Below are 19,505 nucleotides of genomic sequence, written 5' to 3'. Positions count from 1 at the left end.
CAGCCGCACAATATCCGATAGCCTAGTTCTCCCTCTTGGAGAACCTGGCAAACTCTCCATGGTGTATTCATATGTCCAAACCATAACAATGATGGGTCTCATTCCCTGACCCTGAAAGAGCCTCTAATGTGGCACCATTGGGAAGGACGAGTAAAGAGAGGCTGCTAAAATCTCAGGGCTAGGACGAATGATGGAGACATTACTGGGCGCGCTCGAGCAAATCGACGATCAACAGGATGACAGTGACAGTGACATTTCAGTCATACCATGATCGAGCACCCATCACTCCACCAGTGCACATTTTCCACCACCAACGTCCCTAGTACCTCTCTCACCGCCCCCATCCCACCCCCATTCCTTCTTACTCTCTGATTTGGGCCCAGCGGCCTGGTGAGCCAGATTTCCCAGCTCTCTGCAGCGGGTTTTCCTGCTCTGCTGGGTGAGCGCAACACCAGTCCGTCCTGGGTGACCAGGTCCCCCTGCAGGGCCTTAGACTGCAGGACACCGATGCAACAAGTCACTTCTGTGTCCTGCAGGCCGAGAGGCCCTCAGGAGGCCAGGAGGTCCTGTGCAGTTCGGGGGCCGGTCAGGAAGTGGGTGCACAGTGGAGGGTTCATCCTGAGTCCCTGTCGCCGAGTAAGGACACAGAGCAGAGCCCTCGAGACTGCCGAGAGTCTCCAGATACTCCGGCAGCCGTGCGGGCCTGACGCCGCCCTAAGGGTCCTTCCTCCCGACTCCCCACAGGGGCTTCTGCTACTTCAACTCCGTGGCCATCGCAGCCAAGCTTCTCCAGCAGCGGCTGAGTGTGAGCAAGACGCTCATTGTGGACTGGGTACGTGGGCAGGACGTGGGCTGGAGTTGAGGCCGGGACGTGGGCTGGGACGTGGACCTGGGCATGGACCTGAATATGGACATGGGCTAGAACATGGGCCGGGCTGCCCTGCCACTAACTTGCTCGAGCCCCGCGATGCAGTGAGTGTAGCTGACAGGTGCAGCGGCTTCCTGGCCAGGGCCTGGGCTCCAGAGGCAGCTGAAAGAAGCCAATGGTGGGGGGGTGAGGCTGAGGTGGTGCAGCTCTGACAGCAGCTCGCGGTGGGTACCATGTGAGGGCACCCCCCGTCCTGCTGGGACAGAACAGCTGCCCGCTCCGAGCCTCCGGCCTAGGGAGCGTACTGACCCTGCCCCACTGAGCCAGCTCCCCTGCCTTCCAGGACGTGCACCATGGCAACGGCACCCAGCAGGCCTTCTACAGCGATCCCAGCGTCCTGTATGTGTCCCTGCACCGCTATGACGACGGCAACTTCTTCCCGGGCAGCGGGGCACCCGACGAGGTGGGCGGGGCACCCACTGGAGGGGCGAGTCGGGAGCGGGGCCTGGGCCTGAGCATAGCCAAGCTGAGAGTGAGGGCAGGGTGCAACCCCCGGGCTCCTCGGGAGAACACCCCTTCCCACCCACCTTCACCCCTGTCTTCACATGACCACCTAGTCCAGCTGTTAGGAGAGTGTGACCTGGTCAAAGTCAGCTTCAGCAGCTCTGAGGAAGACCAGGAGCACTGCCTCTGTCAGCAGGGGCTCTGAGCAGCGTCTCACCTGTTTGTACTGTCCAGGCCCAGGCACACCCCTCATCCTGTGAGGGCTCCAGAAGTGGGTGCTCAGAGCCCTCACTCCCCCAACAGGAACCTCTCAGTACTCACCCCCACAGGGAGCACTCAGAGTCTCACTCCCCTCAGGGACCCCTCAGAGCCTCACTCCCCACAGAGATCCCTCAGAGCCTCACTCCCCACAGGGAGCCCTCAGAGCCTCACTCCCCACAGGGAGCCCTCAGAGCCTCACTCCTCCACAGGGACCCCTCAGAGCCTCACTCCTCCACAGGGACCCCTCAGAGTCTCACTTCCCACAGGGACCCCCTCAGAGTCTCACTCCTACAGGGAGCCCTCAGAGTCTCACTCCCCACAGGGACCCCTCAGAGCCTCACTCCCCACAGGGACCGCTCAGAGCCTCCCTCCCCACAGGGACCCCTTAGTACTCACTCCCCACAGGAAGCACTCAGAGCCTCAGTCCCCACAGGGAGCCCTCGAGCCTCACTCCCCACAGGGAGCACTCAGAGTCTCACTCCCCCACAGGGACCCCTCAGAGCCTCTCCCCACAGGGAGCCCTCAGAGCCTCACTCCCCACAGGGACCCCTCAGAGCCTCACTCTCCACAGGAACCCCTCAGAGCCTCACTCCCCACAGGAAGCCCTTAGTACTCACTCTCCACAGGGAGCCCTCAGAGTCTCACTCCCCTCAGAGAACCCTCAGAGCCTCACTCCCCACAGGGACTGCTCAGAGCCTCACTCCCCACAGGGACCCCTCGGAGCCTCACTCCCCACAGGGACCCCTCAGAGCCCCACTCCCCACAGGGTCGGACCCCCCAGAGCCTCACTCCCCGCAGGGAGCCCTCAGAGCCCCACTCCCCACAGGGACCCCTCAGTACTCACTCCCCCACTGGGAGCCCTCAGAGCCTCACTCCCCTACAAGTGTGGTCAGCCCAGCACCCGCAGGAGGACCCTGTGCCCACAGCGCCTGGTGACCCTCACACTGGGCAGCCTGAGCTTGCTGTGGGGTGCCTGCTGAAGCTGTGCCCCTGCTCTCTGCACACAGGTGGGCACGGGGCCAGGCGTGGGCTTCAACGTCAACATGGCCTTCACCGGGGGCCTCGACCCCCCCATGGGCGACGCTGAATACCTGGCAGCCTTCAGGTGAGTTCCCCCCCCCCCGCCCGTGTTCTTCGGGTGGCCTTGCCTCCAGTCTCCACAACCTGGCTGCAGTGGCCGCATCTGGAGGCTGCGGGCAGCGGGGAGCAGGCTGCGGAGTGGACATGGCCATGCGCACAGCCCCTGGAGGCTGAGTCAGGGCGTGGCTTCCCCTCTCCTGAAGGCGTGGTATATTCCAGGGGCGTGGCTTCCCTCTTTGGGGGCGTGGCTTCTCTTCCAGGGGCGTGGCTTCCCCTGTCCTGGGGGCGTGGCTTCTCCATTCTAGGCCCTGATGCCTGCCTAGCTTCTGCCCATCAGGAGTCAGATGCATTTGCCTGTGGTCTGGTGGTCATTTCACAGGGTCTGGTGGTGAAGGGACCCCACCTTCAGGGCAGACACCTGTCCCCAGGGCCCAGGGCCCAGCAGAAGCTGTGGTGGAGCTAGGCACAGGCCCGTGGTTCCCGAGAACTCTTGATCACCTCTGCCTCATGTGGTAGGAGGCAGAGCACGTGCCGGTGTGCGGACACAGAGTGGGTGTGTGGGCACAGCCATGTCCTCCCACAGGAGCTGGGAGGGTAGTTTCGGGGGCCCTCACCCAGCACACAGGATGTGTCAGGGAGAATTTCAGCTCGCTCCCTGTGTGGGAGTGAACTCCAATGGCAGTTGGAGCTCCCCCAGCACTGGGCCCTGGGCACGTGACCCGCAGTGTCTGGGGTTCAGCATCCCTGAGGACCCCAGTTCCGCCCAGGCCCCCTCTCCTGTCCTGCGAATCTCGCTCCTCACCGAAAGTGACATCACCGGAGAGCTGCCCTGTCCAAAGGTGTCACACACCCGGCAGCTGCCGAAGCTGCAGATGGGCGAGGGGTCCCTCTCTCCCTCTGCCGGGGCGCTGGCTTGTGTCTACTGCCCCAGGCGGGAAGCCCCCAGCCCGCAGGCCCTGCCTGACCCCCTCAGGAACCTGCGTGCTGCTCACCGCGGCTCCCGTTTCATCTGGTGCCAAGTGTGCCTGTGACGATACCTTATCAAGTGAACTTTCCAACTGAAATAGCTCCTTTGAAAAGGGAAATTGTTTCAGGCTTTTTAAAATTTTTATTTTAATGTAGAGCCGTGCTTTGAAGTTCGCGATTTATGGCTCCCTGGGCATTGCCGAGGCGGGAGAGGGTGGGGGCGGCTTTCCTCCGTGCTCCTCCCGCGGCCCGAGGGACACCGCGTGCCTCGACAGAGCCCTGTTACTCCCCGGCCCTGCCACGTTGCATTTCAGGAGATCAAGCCGAAGATGCAGAGGAGATAAGAGCATGGCCCTAATGAAAGCCAGAACCCAGCTCTCGGCCCCGAGACTCGCAGGGAGGGGCCTTAATTCAAACCAGTCCCCGGCCAGACGCACTTTGAAGTTGGCAGAGCGGCGGGGCTGCTCTCCGGGGCCGGGGCCGCCCACATGGCCCTGCCCGCGTCCCCTGCAGCGGCGTGCCCGGGCCGGGCAGCTTCGCGAGGGCCTTTCCGCCGTGTCGCCGAGCTCGCCCGGCGCGTGCGCACACGTTCCTCTGCCATCTCTCCCCGGAAGTGGTTCCTGGGGGCCCGAGGGGGAGGCCAGAGGTGTGGGTGGGAGAGGGGGTCTGCAGCGCTGCTCCCAGGGGCCTTTGGGAAGGCAGTGTGTCCAGACACCGGGGCACAGGCCGTGTGGGGTGGGAGCCAGCAAAGGGGTTGTGCGCCCAGAGAGGAAACTTCCAGAAGGGGCTGTGGTCGGTCCCACACCACACCAGGCCCCGCCACACCTGGTGCCTTGTTCCCTGAGGGTGCTGCGTCTGGAAGGGTCAGGGGCTGTGGAGGGCTGCAGCCAACCCACAGCGACAGGACACAGGGAGCCAGGGCAGGTGTGAGCCCTGGGCACGTGTGGGGCTCGGCCTGTTTCCATGGTGACACGGGCGGTACCAGGGGGCTGGGGGTGTCACAGGCGGTACCAGGGGGCTGGGGGTGACATGGGCGGTACCAGGGGGCTGGGGGTGTCACAGGCGGTACCAGGGGGCTGGGGGTGTCATGGGCGGTACCAGGGGGCTGGGGGTGACATGGGCGGTACCAGGGGGCTGGGGGTGACACGGACGGTACCAGGGGGCTGGGGGTGACACGGGCGGTACCAGGGGGCTGGGGGTGACACAGGCGGTACCAGGGGGCTGGGGGTGTCACGGGCGGTACCAGGGGGCCGGGGGTGACATGGGCGGGTACAGGGGGCCGGGGGTGACATGGGCGGGTACAGGGTGGCTGCATCGGGCACGATGGCGGGCAGCGGGGTGGCCCCGGCCCTGGGGATGCTCCTCGCAGAGCAGACGCCCTGACAAAGGGGCACTGCAGACCTGAACCCTGTGTCCATGAGCGGCCAGCGTGGGAAGGTCAGGGAACTCTCCGGAAGGGGGAGCCTGTGGACACCTCCTGCGTGCCTGAGGCTCTCTGGGGATCTGGTGATCACATCTGCAGAGAAAAGGGCCACCCCACCCCCGGGCGGCTCTGGCCCGTCCCTCCATCCCTAGTCAGAGGGGCTCCTGCGGAGAGCTGCTCTCTAGGATGCCCCGCACACGTGTCCCGGCAGAAGCAGGGACACGGGAGGGCTGGGCGGGCGGGGCTTCCCCACCAGCTGGTCCTCTGGGTTCGTGTCACGTGGCTCGCGTGGTGGGACATGTCGCTGTGCGAGGATGGGGCTGTGGAGCCACGTCCTGCCAGGCCCCACTGTCCCCGTGGCCCATGCCAGCCTCGCCAGCCCGCCCAGACGCACCCACTCTGCCCACAGGACCGTGGTCATGCCCATCGCCAGCGAGTTTGCCCCGGACGTGGTGCTGGTGTCGTCTGGCTTCGACGCCGTGGAGGGCCACCCCACGCCTCTGGGTGGCTACAACCTGTCCGCCAGATGTGAGTCCGGCCTCGAGGGCTGGGCCCCGCCCACCCTCCCGGCAGGCGCCCGCGCGGCGGCTTGGAGTTCCCACCTCCCATGGGGGCTGAGGGACCAGGACTGGGATGGAAACCACATGTGGGGGGCTCTGTGTGTGCGCGTGCCCGTGTGTGTGCACAGGGACCTGTGTGTGATGTATGTAGTGTGTGCACACGTGTAGGCTGTTGCACGTGGGCCTGTGAGTGCAAGTGTGTGCCTGGGCATGCACGTGGTACGCACACACTCGTGTGCCCAGCCCGGTGGCGGGGGGCTGCCGCACCCCCCTCTGCTCTCGGGTGAGCACCCCACTTCCCGGGACTCCCCGCCCTGCAGTGAGATGATTTGCTGCGTTATAAAAGGAAAGTCGGGGACCATAATTCCTGCTCTCCGACAGATCAAAAAGCGCCGGGCAGAAACGCTCCGTGAATTTATTACTGTCCAAGCTGGCTTCCATTACGGCCGCCGCGGCCACTGCCCCGGGCCGGGCGGGCTGGGGCCCTGTCAGGCTTTGATCGTGCCGCGCCTCCACTCCCGTCTCCGGCCCCGCAGGTTTTGGGTACCTGACGCGGCAACTGATGGGCTTGGCCGGCGGCCGCATCGTGCTAGCCCTGGAGGGCGGCCACGACCTCACGGCTATCTGCGACGCATCAGAGGCCTGCGTCTCGGCGCTGCTGGGCAACGAGGTAGGCGGCCCCCACGCACGCGCTCTCCAGCAGACCCGCCTGTCCCCTTTCCCGGGCGGGACCCAGCCAGGCTCCCAGGACCCCTCTGCTCCCCCCACGGGGCCACAGGACCCTGCAGGAGGGGGTGGGGGTGGGGCCTGCCTCTCCCAGCACGTCCCAGGTCAGGCAGCCGGTGAAGCCGCGCCTGTGGCATGAGGCAGAAGGCCCCCCCGCCCCCCACCCCGTGCCGGCCTCACTGAGGGCTGGGCTGTGACCCCCGCCCCCAAGGCCCTAAGGACGAGAAGCAGCCCCTCCCGCACGGGGACACTCACAGCTCCCACTGCCACCTGCACCCCTGAGTGCGACCCCCCCGCTCACAGACCCACTCACGGGGCCAGGAGGGGTGACCGGAAAGGGCAGTGTCCACTCTGCCCGGGAGGGTGCCCAGAGGACAGTGTCGGTGCCCCCGCTTCAGCGAGCAGCAGGGGTGACAGTCCCCACAGCTGCGCAGAGCTTGGTCCTCAGAGACCTGAGTCTGGGGGCGTCTTCTCGGCATTGCTGGGGGAGCTGTCTCGGGGGTCTCTGGAGCGTGTCTCAGGGTCTCTGGGGGCATCTCGGGGTCCTGGGGCTTGTGGGGGGGGTCCCTGGAGGCCGCTTGGCTCTCCCGCAGACCGTGCCCGTGGCCTGTGGGCCCCTCCCAGCCGGGCCCGCCGCTCCTCCTGCCCATAGTCTTCCCGGTGTCGGGTCCCACTTCCCCCACCCCTCCTGGCTCCCCCGGGGGCTGTGCTGTCGAGTCTGTGCCCAGGGCCAGGGCGAGTCCGTGGCGTCCAGCCGGGCGGCTGTGCAATGTCCAAGGGTCAGTTGCTGGCCCTGAGTCTGGGGCGCCAGGCGGCCCCACCCAGTGCCTTGTTGTCCTCCTGCACGTGGCTCCACCCGTCGGGTGGCTCTGAAGAGCCGGCCGGCCACGTGGGGACACCTCGGCCATTCCCCGCAGCCTCTGCCGGTCCTCGTCCCCCCGGGAAGCCCCCGCCCTGTGTGCCAGACCCCTCGCCGCCAGCCGGGTGTGCCTTCCCGGGCCAGGAGAGCCAGCGGGCTGTGGCAGCGGGCGCGGGGGCGAGAGCCGCCCTGGCCTGTGGGCCCCTGCAGGGTGGGTCCCCACTCGGACCCGGCTGTGAGCAGGCGCACGGCCGTACCCAGAGGGGCTCTCATCCGAGGGGCTGCGCGGGCAGCGCGAGGGCCTCAGCCGTGGGCGTGGAGCCAACTCCCGCCCCTGGGATGAGCCTTTGCCCTGGGTGCAGCCTCGCTCCACCGGGGTCCCTCCCCCGTCACCCCGCCCCTGCGGTGACATGCCGGGCCCCTCCTGCCCCATCTACCATCTGTCTGTCTGTCCCCTGGTGGCCAAACCTGCCACATGCCTGACTGTCCCCAGAGAAGTCCTGTGGAAGAACAGTGTGTTCGCAAGAATCTTCCGGAGCAGGCAGACTCGGTCCTGCTCTGCGCCCACCCGCACCCCTCACCCCTCACACACTCACCCCTCACTGCTCACCCCTCACCCCTCACCCCTCACTGCTCACCCCTCACCCCTCACCCCTCACTGCTCACCCCTCACTCCTCACACACTCACCCCTCACTGCTCACCCCTCACCCCTCACTGCTCACCCTTCACCCCTCACCCCCTCACTGCTCACCCCTCACCCCCTCACCCCCTCACCCCTCGCCCCTCACCCTCTCACCCCTCACTGCTCACCCCTCACCCGCTCACCCCTGACCCCTCACCCGCTCACCCCTGACCCCTCACAGACTCACCCCCTCACTGCTCACCTCTCACCCCCTCACCCCTCACCCCCTCACCCTTCGCCCCTCACTGCTCACCCCTCACCCCCTCACTGTTCACCCCTCACCCCCTCACCCCTCACCCTTCACCCCTCACTGCTCACCCCTCACCCCCTCACCCGCTCTTCCCTCACCCTCTCACCCGCTCACCCCTCACTGCTCACTCCTCACCCCTCAACCCTCACCCACTCACCCCTCACCTCCTCACCCACCCACCCCTCACCCCCTCACCTGTTACCCACTCACTCCCTCACCCCTCACCCCTCACCCGCTCACCTCCAGCCCCAGCCCGCGCTCAGTCTGCAGCGTGTCTCTTGCAGCTGGACCCACTCCCAGAGAAGGTCTTGGAGCAGCGGCCCAACGCCAATGCGGTGCGGTCCATGGAGAAGGTCATCAGCATCCATAGTGAGTGGGGCAGACCCGGCCCCCTGACCCCTGACCCCCGACCCCCGACCCCTGCCCCTGCCCCACCTGCGCATGGGGCTGGTACTTCACTCGCCCACAGGCGTGTGACCGGTGCCCGCACACCTGGTCAGGGGGCCCCCAAGAGCCCGAAGGGTCGGGGGTGCACCCCACCCTCCCGCAGGCCCTGGCCCACCTCCAGGGCAGCCCCGTGGCCCCTCCCGGCCCGGGCGCCCCTGACCGCACTGTCCCCCAGGCCAGTACTGGCGGTCCCTGCAGCGCCTGTCCTCCACGGCGGGCTACGCGCTGCTCGAGGCGCAGAAGTGCGAGAACGAGGAGGCCGAGACGGTCACGGCCATGGCCTCCCTGTCCGTGGGCGTGACGCCCGCCGAGAAGAGGTAAGTGTCCCGTGCCCGCCCCGGCCTGCCGCCCCCGCCCGGGCCGGGTCTGACGGCGTCTCCCCGCAGGGCGGACGAGGAGCCCATGGAGCAGGAGCCGCCCCTGTAGCCTCCGCCGTCTCTCTGTCTGTCTGTCTTGACGCGCAGCCGGGAAGACGCGTCCTGTGTCCTGCTGGCCCTGGACACCAGGTGCCAGGGGGCAAGCGGCTCGGGGAGCCCTTCTGCCGCCCAGCCCCCGGGGCCCGGACGGACGCCGCCCTGGGGCGAGCGCACACGCGGCGGCTCAGGGTGAGTCGCCTGCCTGGGCACCGCCGAGCGCAGTCCAGGCTCGGACACCGCGACCCCACTTGACCCAACTGGTGCTGGACGCTCGCTCCCACCCACGTGGCCGTGACCCCTTCGACTCATCTTGTAGCTTCTTTTCTTGCGAAGACGACGTTGGCTCCGGCTTCCGCCGCGGACCTGAGCGTGGGCACCGGGTGGGCACCAGCGAGACCGCCCTCGAGGACGGAGACTGGGCAGGAACGGGGGGGCCCCCGGGCCCCCCCGGAAGCCATGGGAGACGCGAGTTTGTGCCTTTCTTTATTGCTCGGATGGACGTGGGGCTGGGTTTTCTGAAGTCTGAGGAACGATGCCTTAAGCAAAATCAGCAGCAGGAAGGGGGGGTCCAAACCCCGCTTCCGCATTTCTGCTGTTTGGGGGATGGAGGTGGTTCCAGCCAAGTGGCAGAGACTGTGGGGGGCGTTCAGGTCCACCCCGTTTTCGACGAATCCAAAGTGTTCTTTCCTTCCGTCACCTGACGCCGTCGCTATGAAGCATGCCCAGACCGGAATGCTTTTTATGAAAAGCAAGTAGCATGAAGTATTGCTTAAATTTTAGGTATAAATAAATATATATATGTATAATATAGATTCCAATGTATTCCAAGCTAAGAAACTTGATTCTTATGAAATCTTGATAAAATATTTATAATGCATTTATAGAAAAAGTATATATATATACAAATATATATATAAAGTAAATGCAGATGGCAAAGGTCCCTGGTGGTGACCGACTGTGGACTCGATTCAAAGGTGCTTCCAGAGGACCTCGCAGGGAGCCCCTGGAGGGCGGGGCCGAGACCCCCGCGCCTCACGCACAATCTGTACTTACTGGACCTGTATAGCCACGAGGACACGTTTGCTGTTGGTTTTTTGTATGACTTTTCTACAAAGGGCCTGGATATGCGTCATTCTGTGAGTCTGTGTCCGTTCTCTCCACCAGGTGGGTTTTCCGACGGGGGGCCGGTGCTCCCTCTCTCCTTCTGAACTCGCACTCGTACGCTTTTCTTTTCTTTTTTTTTTTTTTTGACTCTCAGAGGTGTGTTTTTTTAAGCTTTTCGTTGTGTTCTGTTTTGTGCAGTGGCGGGTTCCGCGGCGCAGAGTGTGGCCGCAGGCTCGGGGCTGCCGCCATGGCAGGACCCCCCCGCCCCCCCACCGCTGGTGCTCACTCCACTGGCTGCACTGTTGGGGCAGAGTTTTAACTTGAGTTTCCCAAAGACCTTTTCAGAGCTGGTGGGCGCGGGCCGGCCCGTTCCTGCAGTGCCCCCGTTGTCCCGGCCCTGGGTGCAGCTGGTGGTGACCGCGCCCGTCGGCCGCCCGCCTCGGCTCTTCTCTCACTTTTTTTCCGGTTCCTTGTTTTCTATCACGTGAAGCCACCGACCACCTCCCGTGTGCCCCAGCGTGCCGGCCGTGGGCCTGCGGGCCGGCCTTTTGGCGACGGGCACTTTGGACCCAGTGCTTGTCCGGTCGGGGGCAGGACGGGGCTGGATGGGTCGTGCACAGCCCACAGCGGTCCAGTGACCACCCTGGGGCCGGACAGCAGACTCCACTCCGAGGGGTCGTTCTGAGCCTCCTGGGGGCTTCCCGCAGTCCGGAGCGGGGCTGGCTGGCCAGCCAGCCGGGCAGTACAGGGCAGCGGAGGCCGGGCGGCCTTTGCACTGAGCACATGCAGCGGCCGGGCTGTGCGCGGCCCAGCCTTCCGGGAGCGCAGGCCAGCACTTTATACCCTTTGCAGACCCCTGCGGGTCCCCAGCAGGAGGCCGGCCGGGCGCCTGCGAGAGAGTGTTTCAGATTTTCTTTCCTCGGAGGGGTGCGTGGGGGCGATGCGCGCCCGAGCCCTCCCGCCCGCAGCGCTCACTCCGTCTTCTTTGTAGCCCCGGCCTGTGTGTTTCCGGGCGCTGATACACATCTGAATCTCTATAGAAATACACATGAATCTATTTTTTTAAGTTTCCTACTCCTGAAGTCGCATGGGCAAGCACGCATGTCTGCCCTGGACAGTTTGCACGCGTCTCGGCAGCTCGGGGAGAAATGCCTTTTCCCCCTCTCCTGACACTTGCAGGTGCAAAAGATGGGGATTTTTCTGTAAAGCAAAGCGCTGGAGCCAGCGTCGGGAGGGGGAGCGTTTGCGTCTTTACTGGACTTACTCTTGAGAAATCGTACTTTTTATTGTAAGGAAAATTAAAAAAAAAAAAGTCTACTTAAACATTTGTCATATTAAGAAAAAGTTTATCTAGCCTTTGTGACTTACCAATCATAGAGTCTGTTGTATCTATGTGGAAACAGTGTTTGCAGGGCCCCCGGGGACTCGCCAGGGTGGGGGGGCCCCCTCCTGGCGGGCCCTGCGCCCCCACCGAGCCGCCCGGACTCCGCTGCCTCCTGCGCTTCCTCTTTCTCAGCGTCGGGCCGGCTCGGACTCACTTTCCGCCAGAGCGGTGGGCAGGCTGGGGCACTGCGGTTTCAAATTCTACTTTGCATTGAGAGGAAACCGTTTCTTCCTTGTACTGGGGCGGGCGGCTCCCGGCCCAGCTCCTGTTGTCTCTGACCTGATTAAAAGTCTCCTATTGAAAGAAAAGTCGCGACGTCGGTGTCCTGCTTCCCGCGCTGCCCGCCCCCGCCCGCCCGCCCCGTCCTGTCCCCGGGGACGCCTGGAGAGCTGCAGCCAGCTGCCCTCCACCCCCTGGCCCCAGCCCTGCAGGTCAGCCCATGGCCGCTCGTCCCTCGGGCCTCCCCCTGCAGCCCCCCGAGTCCAAAATCCTGCTGCACCGACCCGGCCCCGATGGCCCCGAGCCTGCCCGGCACGGCCGCAAAGCTGCACCCACTGCGGCTGGGGCCCGTGCTTCAGACCCGGGCGCTCCTCCTGCTGAGCGGCTCCAGAGACAGCCCTGCCCTGCACCTGCTCCGGCCCCGCGTTTCCCTAACGGACGCCAGGCCTGCCCACCGCGCGAAGGAGGGTCCCTAGGGGTGCAGCCAGGCCCAGCATGGCGGGGGCCCGACCCCCCCCAGCCTCTGACCGCTGGGCCGACTCCGTGCTGGCTGCCCTCGCACCTGCTGCCGTGTCACCCCCAAGTGCAGACACTCGCCAGGGCTCCGGGCTGTTGCCTCCTGCGGTTCTCTGGGGGTCTCTGGCGAGCATCCGGCTTGGGGCTCCGTAGGCCGGGGGTCGTGGGGGCAGACACGCCGGGGGGCCGAGGAGACCGGCCTCCGTCCCGGCTGCAGGTGATGGGGCGGGGTGGCTCGTGGCAGGGATGTGGGTGTTTCTGTGAGCACAGAGGCTGGGGCAGATGTTGGTGCAACTGGACACCGCCTGCCCCTCCGCCTTACACACCTCCCCGGACTCACTGGTTCCCGAGTGCCACCCAGACCCCGGGGCAGAGCCGGCAGGCCTGGTGCCAGCCGCACTGCAAGCACCCCTGCATGTGCAGCGCCTAGAGCACGTGAGGCCCGGAGCTTCTCTCTCAGAACCTTCCCTCTGACCCGCGCCCTGGGAAGGCTGGAGAGGAAAGGGGAGCTGCCCCCACACCAGAGCACACCCATGCCTGCCCCCAGCTGCCGCCGGCCGCCCCGCCCAGGGCAGGCATGGTGGAACCTGCGCCCCTGGTTCCCCGGTGGCCTGCCCCCTGCTGCCACCCTGCCGCACAGACCAGGCCGGGCCCCCTCCTCAGCCGGGCTCCACCCCTGCGGGCCCCCTGGGTCGGTCTGTCTCTGCCCATGTCCCTCTCTGCTCTCATGCAGCGAGGCCCGGGCCTCCTGCAGTGACCCCCTCACCACCGGCCTCAGCATCCTTGCGGGCCTCTGCCCAACTATGACAGGACCCGAGATCCTCAGGCTCGAGACCTAGAAAGGGAAGGGCGGCAGCTCCCAGGGTTCAAAGGAGGAGGAGGGGCCAGGGTGAGCAGCCTGGGCTCTATCCCCGGCACCCCACAGTCCCCGAGCACTGTTGGGAGTGATGCCTGAGTGCAGAGCCAGGAGGAACCCCCGAGCATCGCCGGGTTCCAGGACATGGGTGCGGGTGTTTCCGTGGATGTGGGTGCGGGTGTTAACATGGACCCCCCCAGAGACAGACAGACAGACGGAGACAGACAGAGAAGCAAAGGGGGGTTGCACCCGGGGCTGGAGACGTCCACACTTTCAGGACCCCCAGACGTTCCCCTTGAAGCGACCCCGTGAGTGTCGGGAACTGTTTGTCGGCCCAAGGCGGGGCAGTGGCGGGGCAGGAGCTGCCATGCCGTGGGGCCCTGGCACCAGGCCTCAGCGGGTGACGCTGTCTCAAGTCACAGGTGTGGCCAGACGCAGATCCCGTGAGACGGCAGCAGTCAGGGGGCCCGCCCCCACAGGGACCGCCCAGGTCTCTCGGGGACAGCAGCGTTCCCACTTGGTCCTTCAGCATGGCCAGCTGGGCCACACCATCACTCCTGGGAAGGTTCCGGAAAAAAAGGCTGGAGCAACGTCACTGCAGAATCTCCTATATTTGGGGACATTCGGCATCCCAGCTGCCCCCCAGACCCTCCCTGGCCCTTCCCAGCTCCCAGTATGGACTCAGAAATAGGGGGGCACGGACCCCAATGCACGCAGAGGCCTTGGGTCTGGCCCAGGTCTCAGGCGTGTCAGATTAGGGGCGTGTTGGATGAGGCCTTTCAGACTAGGGGTGCGCTTGTCAGATCAGAGCTGTGTTGGGTAAGGGGGAGTGTTGGATTAGGGGTGTTTGAGTTTGATCAGGGGCACATCTCAGAAACAACAGGTATATATTAGGGGGCTGTGTTGGAACAGGGGTGCGTGTGTCTGATTAGGGGGGTGTGTTGGGTTAGGGGTGTTCATTGGGGGTGTGATACCAGGGGTGTTGATTGGAGGGTGCTCTAAGGTGTTGGTTAGTAGGGGTGTTGGCGAGGTGTAGATTAGGGGTGTTGGGTTAGGGTGGGGGTTGCTCCTCACGCCACAAGACACCAGACAGCAGGGGCTCTGGGCCATCCAGCAGGGGTGACCCGGGGTGTGGGGATGGGGAAGGATGGGCGTGGCCATAGCTGGCCACGGCTCAGGTGGACGGGCAGCCCCCCTGCTGGGCACCCCCTGCTGACAGCCGCCCCCCTGGCCGAGAGCCAGCACAGGTGAGGTCCCCCAGCACAGCACCTTGGGGGTGGGACAAGCAGGGCCTGCAGGCGAGGGGCACTGGACGGGACTGTCCAGCCTCGAGTGTGGTGGTGAGGCGCGGGCGAGGGGACGGAGCAGGGGCCAGCTGCCTACACACCAGCTCTCAGGTGTGTGAACGGCGGGAGCAGCTCCAGGGCCCACGGCTCTGGGGGGCTCACACACGGCTGGGGGTGGCACTGGGAGTGCGGCATCCGGGTCACCCACGTCACAGGGGTCGGCCCCCAGGAACCTGTGCCTGGCCGGGCACTGTGGTCCAGTTCTTCGGAGGCCTCCTGAGAGGCCCGTGCGATGCCAGCGCCACCTGGTGGTGACACGTGGAACTGCCGCTGAATCAGCCCCACCCGCTCTGGTCAGACCCTGATGGACAGGACCAGGGTACGGCCCCTCACGCCACGAGCACAAGGCTCCCACTCCGCCTACCACGCCCCCCTGGGTTTCTGTTGCCTGAAAGGGGCAGGAGCTGGACCACCTGCTGGGGCGGGGCGGTAGGTGGGACCCCAGACTGGGCAGGGGAGCCCAGCAGAGGGGGGGGGGACCGGGCAGCACCGGGCAGCAAGGCGCAGTCAGGGAGGGGGGCAGAAGGCCCACCCTCAGGTTCTGGAACCTTCCATAGGAGGGAGGGAGGGAGGGAGGGAGCTGGGGCCGGGGTTGATGCTGGAGCGGTGATGGCAGGTCTCTGGTCACGGTTCCCAGGGTCTTCAATAGTCTCGAGAAAGAGAATCCCGAGTCACGCGATGCGCACTGGAGTCGGGACGCTTCTCGGAAAGCAGCGGAGAGGAAGGGGAGTCCCGCGTGGGAGAACTTAGCACAGGACCCCGTTAGCTCTGGCTCTTCGGGCCGTTTGTGGGAGAGCCGGGTCTGTGCTATAGGGAAGGCTGGGGGTTCGAGACAGGGGTTTTCCTGTAGGCCTTTAAATGACAATTGGGCTCTGGGCAAGGGTTCCAGAGGACGTGAGGCCCTCGCAGGCCCCTTCTGGCCCCTGCCTGGGGTGCTGCCCACTGCCTCCGATCCTCACCGGGCAGATGGACACTTGTCAGCGTCAGCACGAAAGCCGGCTTCCCTGTGCTGGGGTCTTGGGAATTGTGTGAAAGGTTTGCATACAAAACCCAAAGACTGTTTATTGTGCAGAAAGGGAAGATGGTTCCAGGCCCCTCCCCAGACATCCAGGCCTCTCCTCCACCCGGGAATGGTGACCAGGCCCTGTGCCTCACGCTGCCCGGTTCGTGAACGGCTCCCCTGTCCTGTTCCACGCTGCCCACTCGCCTCCCATGCACGATGGCCGGGGTCTGCCCGCGTGGCCCTCCCCGGGGTTCCTCTCCGCACTTCCGGCCACCAGCGTCCAGTGGGCAGGGCCCTGCGTCCCGACGTTGGCCTCCAGCTGTCCCCAGCATCGCCTGTCGTCTGGTCACAGCCACGTGCGTGGGTGCGAGAGTCCTGGGCTCAATTACCTGCCACTACCTGGGCGTCAGACCCTGCTGGACCCGAGTTACCCTGGGCCCCTGAGCCCTCCCGTCCCTGAGCCTCCCTGGGCGTCAGCCCTGCCTGGACCTGCCCCTCCTGGCCCAGAGTGGCCCTGCTGTGTGCCCCTTGTCTCCGGGAGAGGAGAGGCCAGGGGGCATGTGCCAGAGAGCTGCTGAGCTGGGCGGGGGCTTCCCTTGGCCTGTTGCCAAGTCCCAGCCATCCCGTTCTGCGTCCTGATTGGCTCCAGTGCTGTGGGCGGACTGAGCGGGCCCAGCTCTCTCCAGAGCATCCTGCGGCGTCATTGACTCCCGCTCATCAGAGAGAGCCCAGGGACTCGCAGGTCAAACCTGCAGAATGGGCCAGAGCGGTAGGACAGCAGGTAAGGCATTTACCCGCCCCGGGTTCAATCCCCGGCATCCCATATGGTCCCCCGAGCACCGCCAGGAGTGACCCCTGAGTATCGCTGGGTGTGGCAAAAAAAAAGAGGGAAAAAAAGGATGGTCCAGCCCCAAAGGGGTCAGCTCGGGCAGCTGGCAAGGGGGACCGAGGCTCCTCGCTGCCGTGGCTGGGCGCGGACACAGGACCCTGTGGGGAGGGGGCCCAGGAGCCTGCCTGTCCTGCCCAGGGTCACCCTGCCTGGCCTCCTCCCCAGGTGCTGCCGGGGGCACCGGGGCCTGGTCACTTAGGGCTGGGGGGCCCAAGTTCAAGGCCGAGCCCTGACCATCGGGGTGCTGCAGCCAGGAAGGGCACATGACTCGGGGCCCCCACCCTGGACGCCTCCACAGTGCTGTCCTCTGCCCGCCCCGCCCTCTAGAACCTTCCGCGCTTGAGCCCCGCTGGCCATTCCCACATCAGCTGTGTTGGGGGTCCTGAGGGTCAGGATCCTCTGCCCCAGGGGCTCTGAGCAATGAGGCGCAGGGGTGAGGCATACAGAGGAGCCTTCCCACAGGGGCACTGCCCGGCCTGAGTGGCGGCCCCCAGCAGGGGGGCGTAGTGCTCCCAGCAGACCCCAGACTCACGCCGGCCGCTTCATCCTTGGAGGGACAGTGACTGCTGGGCACTGACTGAGTGTTCCCGCGGCGAGAATGTTCTTCAGTCTCGGTTCGACCTGGAGCAGGCCAGGGGCTGCAGGGGGCACTGGGCACCCAAGGATGTAAACAGAGAAGGAGGACAATTTTGGGCACTGCTGCAGCCTCGTCTTCCGGCCCGGCACACCCATGCCCAACCCCTTCCCAAGTGAAGTGCCTGGTGGTGCTGGAGCAGGGGAGAGAGACAGCATCTCTGCACTGAGGCTGGGGGCCGGAGAGGGAGGGAGAGGGGCAGAGGGGGAGAGGGAGGGGAAGAGGGAAAGAGGGAGAGAAAGAGAGGGAGAAAGGGAGAGAGAGTGAGAGTGTGTGAGTGAGAGTGAGAGCGTGAGAGTGTGTGAGAGTGAGCGTGAGTGAGAGTGAGAGTGTGAGTGAGTGTGAGTGAGAGTGAGCATGAGAGTGAGTGTGAGAGTGAGAGTGAGTGTGTGAGAGTGAGCATGAGTGAGAGTGAGTGAGTGTGAGTGAGTGAGAGTGAGCATGAGAATGAGTGTGAGAGTGAGTGTGAGTGAGCGAGTGTGAGAGTGAGAGAGCGAGAGTGTGTGAGAGTATGTGAATGTGAGAGCGAGCATGAGTTAGAGTGTGAGAGTGAGAGAGTGAGTGAGAGTTTGGGAGTGAGAATAGGTGAGTGAAAGTGTGAGTGAGAGTGAGTGTGTGATAGTGAGCGTGAGAGTGAGAGAGTGTGTGAGTGAGAGTGAGCGTGAGTGAGAGAGTGAATGAGAGTGTGAGTGTGAGAGTGTGAGTGAGAGTGTGAATGAGAGTGAGAGTGAGTGTGAGAGTGTGAGTGAGTGTGAGCGTGAGTGTGTGAGAGTCAGAGAGTAAGTGAGAGTGAGAGAGTGAGTGTGTGAGCGTGTGTGAGTCAGAGTGAGAGAGTGAGTGTGAGAGTGAGTGTGAGTGTGTGAGAGTGTGTGTGAGAGAGTGAGTTGAGTGAGAGTGAGTGTGTGAGCGTGTGTGAGTCAGAGTGAGAGAATGAGTGTGAGAGTGTGAGAGTGAGAGTGTGTGAGTAGAGTGTGAGAGTGAGAGTGAGTTGAGTAAGAGTGTGAGAGAGAATGAGTGAGAGTATGCGTGAGTATGTGAGTGTGAGTGAGCATGAGTGAGGGTGAGAGAGTGTGTGAGTGAGAGTGAGAGAGTGTGAGTGTGAGAGTGAGAGAGTGAGTGTGAGAGTGAGAGAGTGAGAGTGAGTGTGAGAGTGAGAGAGTGAGAGTGAGAGTGAGTGTGAGTGTGAGTGAGAGTGAGTGACTGAGGTTGCTGAGTGAGAGAGTGAGGCTGTGTCCCTCTGAGCACTCCCTTGGCGCGTGTTTCCGGCTGGAGTTGGGTCTGGAGCAGGCGTGGGTGTGGCCTTGCTGCCCCACGACACCCAGGACCGTGCTTGGTCCCCGCCAGCCCCACCCGGACCCTGGCAGGAAGTGCATCAGCCAGCACGTGGGGGCTCTGGGCTTCTTGGCTGGGGAGGGCAGGTGCCGCCTCAGTGCCGGGGCCCCCAGTGCCACTCCCTGACGCCCCAGTGGCAGCACCAGGCACAGCCCACAGACTCTGCGGCTCCAGAGACGCCCTGAGGGCTGTGCGGAGGGGCGAGTCCCGGGAGCCAGGGGACGCCTCTTCCAGGCCAACCTCGGGTCTAGCAGGTGCCATGGAGGGCGCTGGTGCTAGCGTGGTCCCACTGCGACCTCTGGGGTGCGGAGTGGGTGGGAATGTGGGGGTATGAGAGTTTGGGGTGCGGGGTACACGGGTATGAGGTACATGGGTGCAGGGTGTGGGGTACAGGGGTAGGAGCTGTGGGGTACAGGGGTGTGGGTGGGGGTACAGGGGTGTGGGGTGGGGGTGGGGGTACAGGGGTGTGGGTGGGGGTGCAGGGGTGGGGATGGGGGTATAGGGGTGGGGATAGGGGTACAGGGATGAGGGTGGGGTACAGGGGCGGGGTGGGGGTGCAGGGATGCGGGTTGTGGCATCTCTGAGGAGGGAGCCTGGAGCCCATGGTGGCAGTCACTCTTGGGGTGGGGGGTGAAGGGGGCCCCAGGGCAGCCGCAGGGGCGACACTCAGCTTAGGAGCCGTCAGTGGGGCAGGGTGGCCTCAGGGACCAGGACCCTCCCGGGGTCTCCCCGCCCCCGCCGTGTGCCCTGCCCTCTCAGGGACAAGCCAAGGTCCTCAGAATCGGGCCAGCAGGTGGGCCCCTCCGGGGGTCCCTGGGACCCTGCTGGACACTGGGGGACGCTCAGGCTGATGGTCCCCCCGACACCCCTCCAAAGTGCTGCTCCTGCGATCAGTGTCGGGTGAGGGTGGGAGGAGAGGCAGGGATGGAGGGAGGAGGGAGAGAAGAGGGGGAGGCAGGGATGGAGAGAGGAGGGAGAGAAGAGGGGGAGGGAGGAGGGGAAGGAGGAAGAAAGAGAGGGCGAGAGGCAGGAGGGAGGGAGGGAGGGAGGGGAGAGGGCGAGAGGGGAGGGCTGCGGTGCCCCTGGGGGTCGTAACCTGCCCTGGTCCCTAGGCGGGGCTGGGCTGTCTCCTGATGAGTGGCTGTAATGAGCGCGGGCGGCTGTAGGTTGTGATTATAA

The 19,505-nt window shown here is 64.8% G+C and overlaps 1 protein-coding gene across 6 annotated transcripts in view; it reads left to right on the top strand.

Annotated features, from left to right (window-relative positions):
- Positions 1-11,830, top strand: part of HDAC4 (histone deacetylase 4) — an 89,442-nt gene extending 77,612 nt beyond the window's left edge. For all 6 annotated transcript variants that reach the window (XM_055120693.1, XM_055120697.1, XM_055120696.1 and 3 more), the window contains 8 exons: positions 745-832; positions 1,212-1,331; positions 2,641-2,738; positions 5,512-5,630; positions 6,199-6,332; positions 8,465-8,549; positions 8,803-8,944; positions 9,014-11,830. In XM_055120693.1, coding sequence (XP_054976668.1) covers positions 745-832; positions 1,212-1,331; positions 2,641-2,738; positions 5,512-5,630; positions 6,199-6,332; positions 8,465-8,549; positions 8,803-8,944; positions 9,014-9,053 — 826 coding nt within the window. In that variant the 3' untranslated portion in view covers positions 9,054-11,830. The remainder of the gene's footprint in view (positions 1-744; positions 833-1,211; positions 1,332-2,640; positions 2,739-5,511; positions 5,631-6,198; positions 6,333-8,464; positions 8,550-8,802; positions 8,945-9,013) is intronic.
- The last annotated feature ends 7,675 nt before the right edge of the window (positions 11,831-19,505 follow it).

This window comes from Sorex araneus, chromosome X, assembly GCF_027595985.1.
Source record: "Sorex araneus isolate mSorAra2 chromosome X, mSorAra2.pri, whole genome shotgun sequence".
NCBI classification, from domain to species: Eukaryota; Metazoa; Chordata; class Mammalia; order Eulipotyphla; family Soricidae; genus Sorex; species Sorex araneus.
Note: the sequence above shows the minus strand (reverse complement) of the source record. Positions and strands in the feature narration are given on the sequence as shown.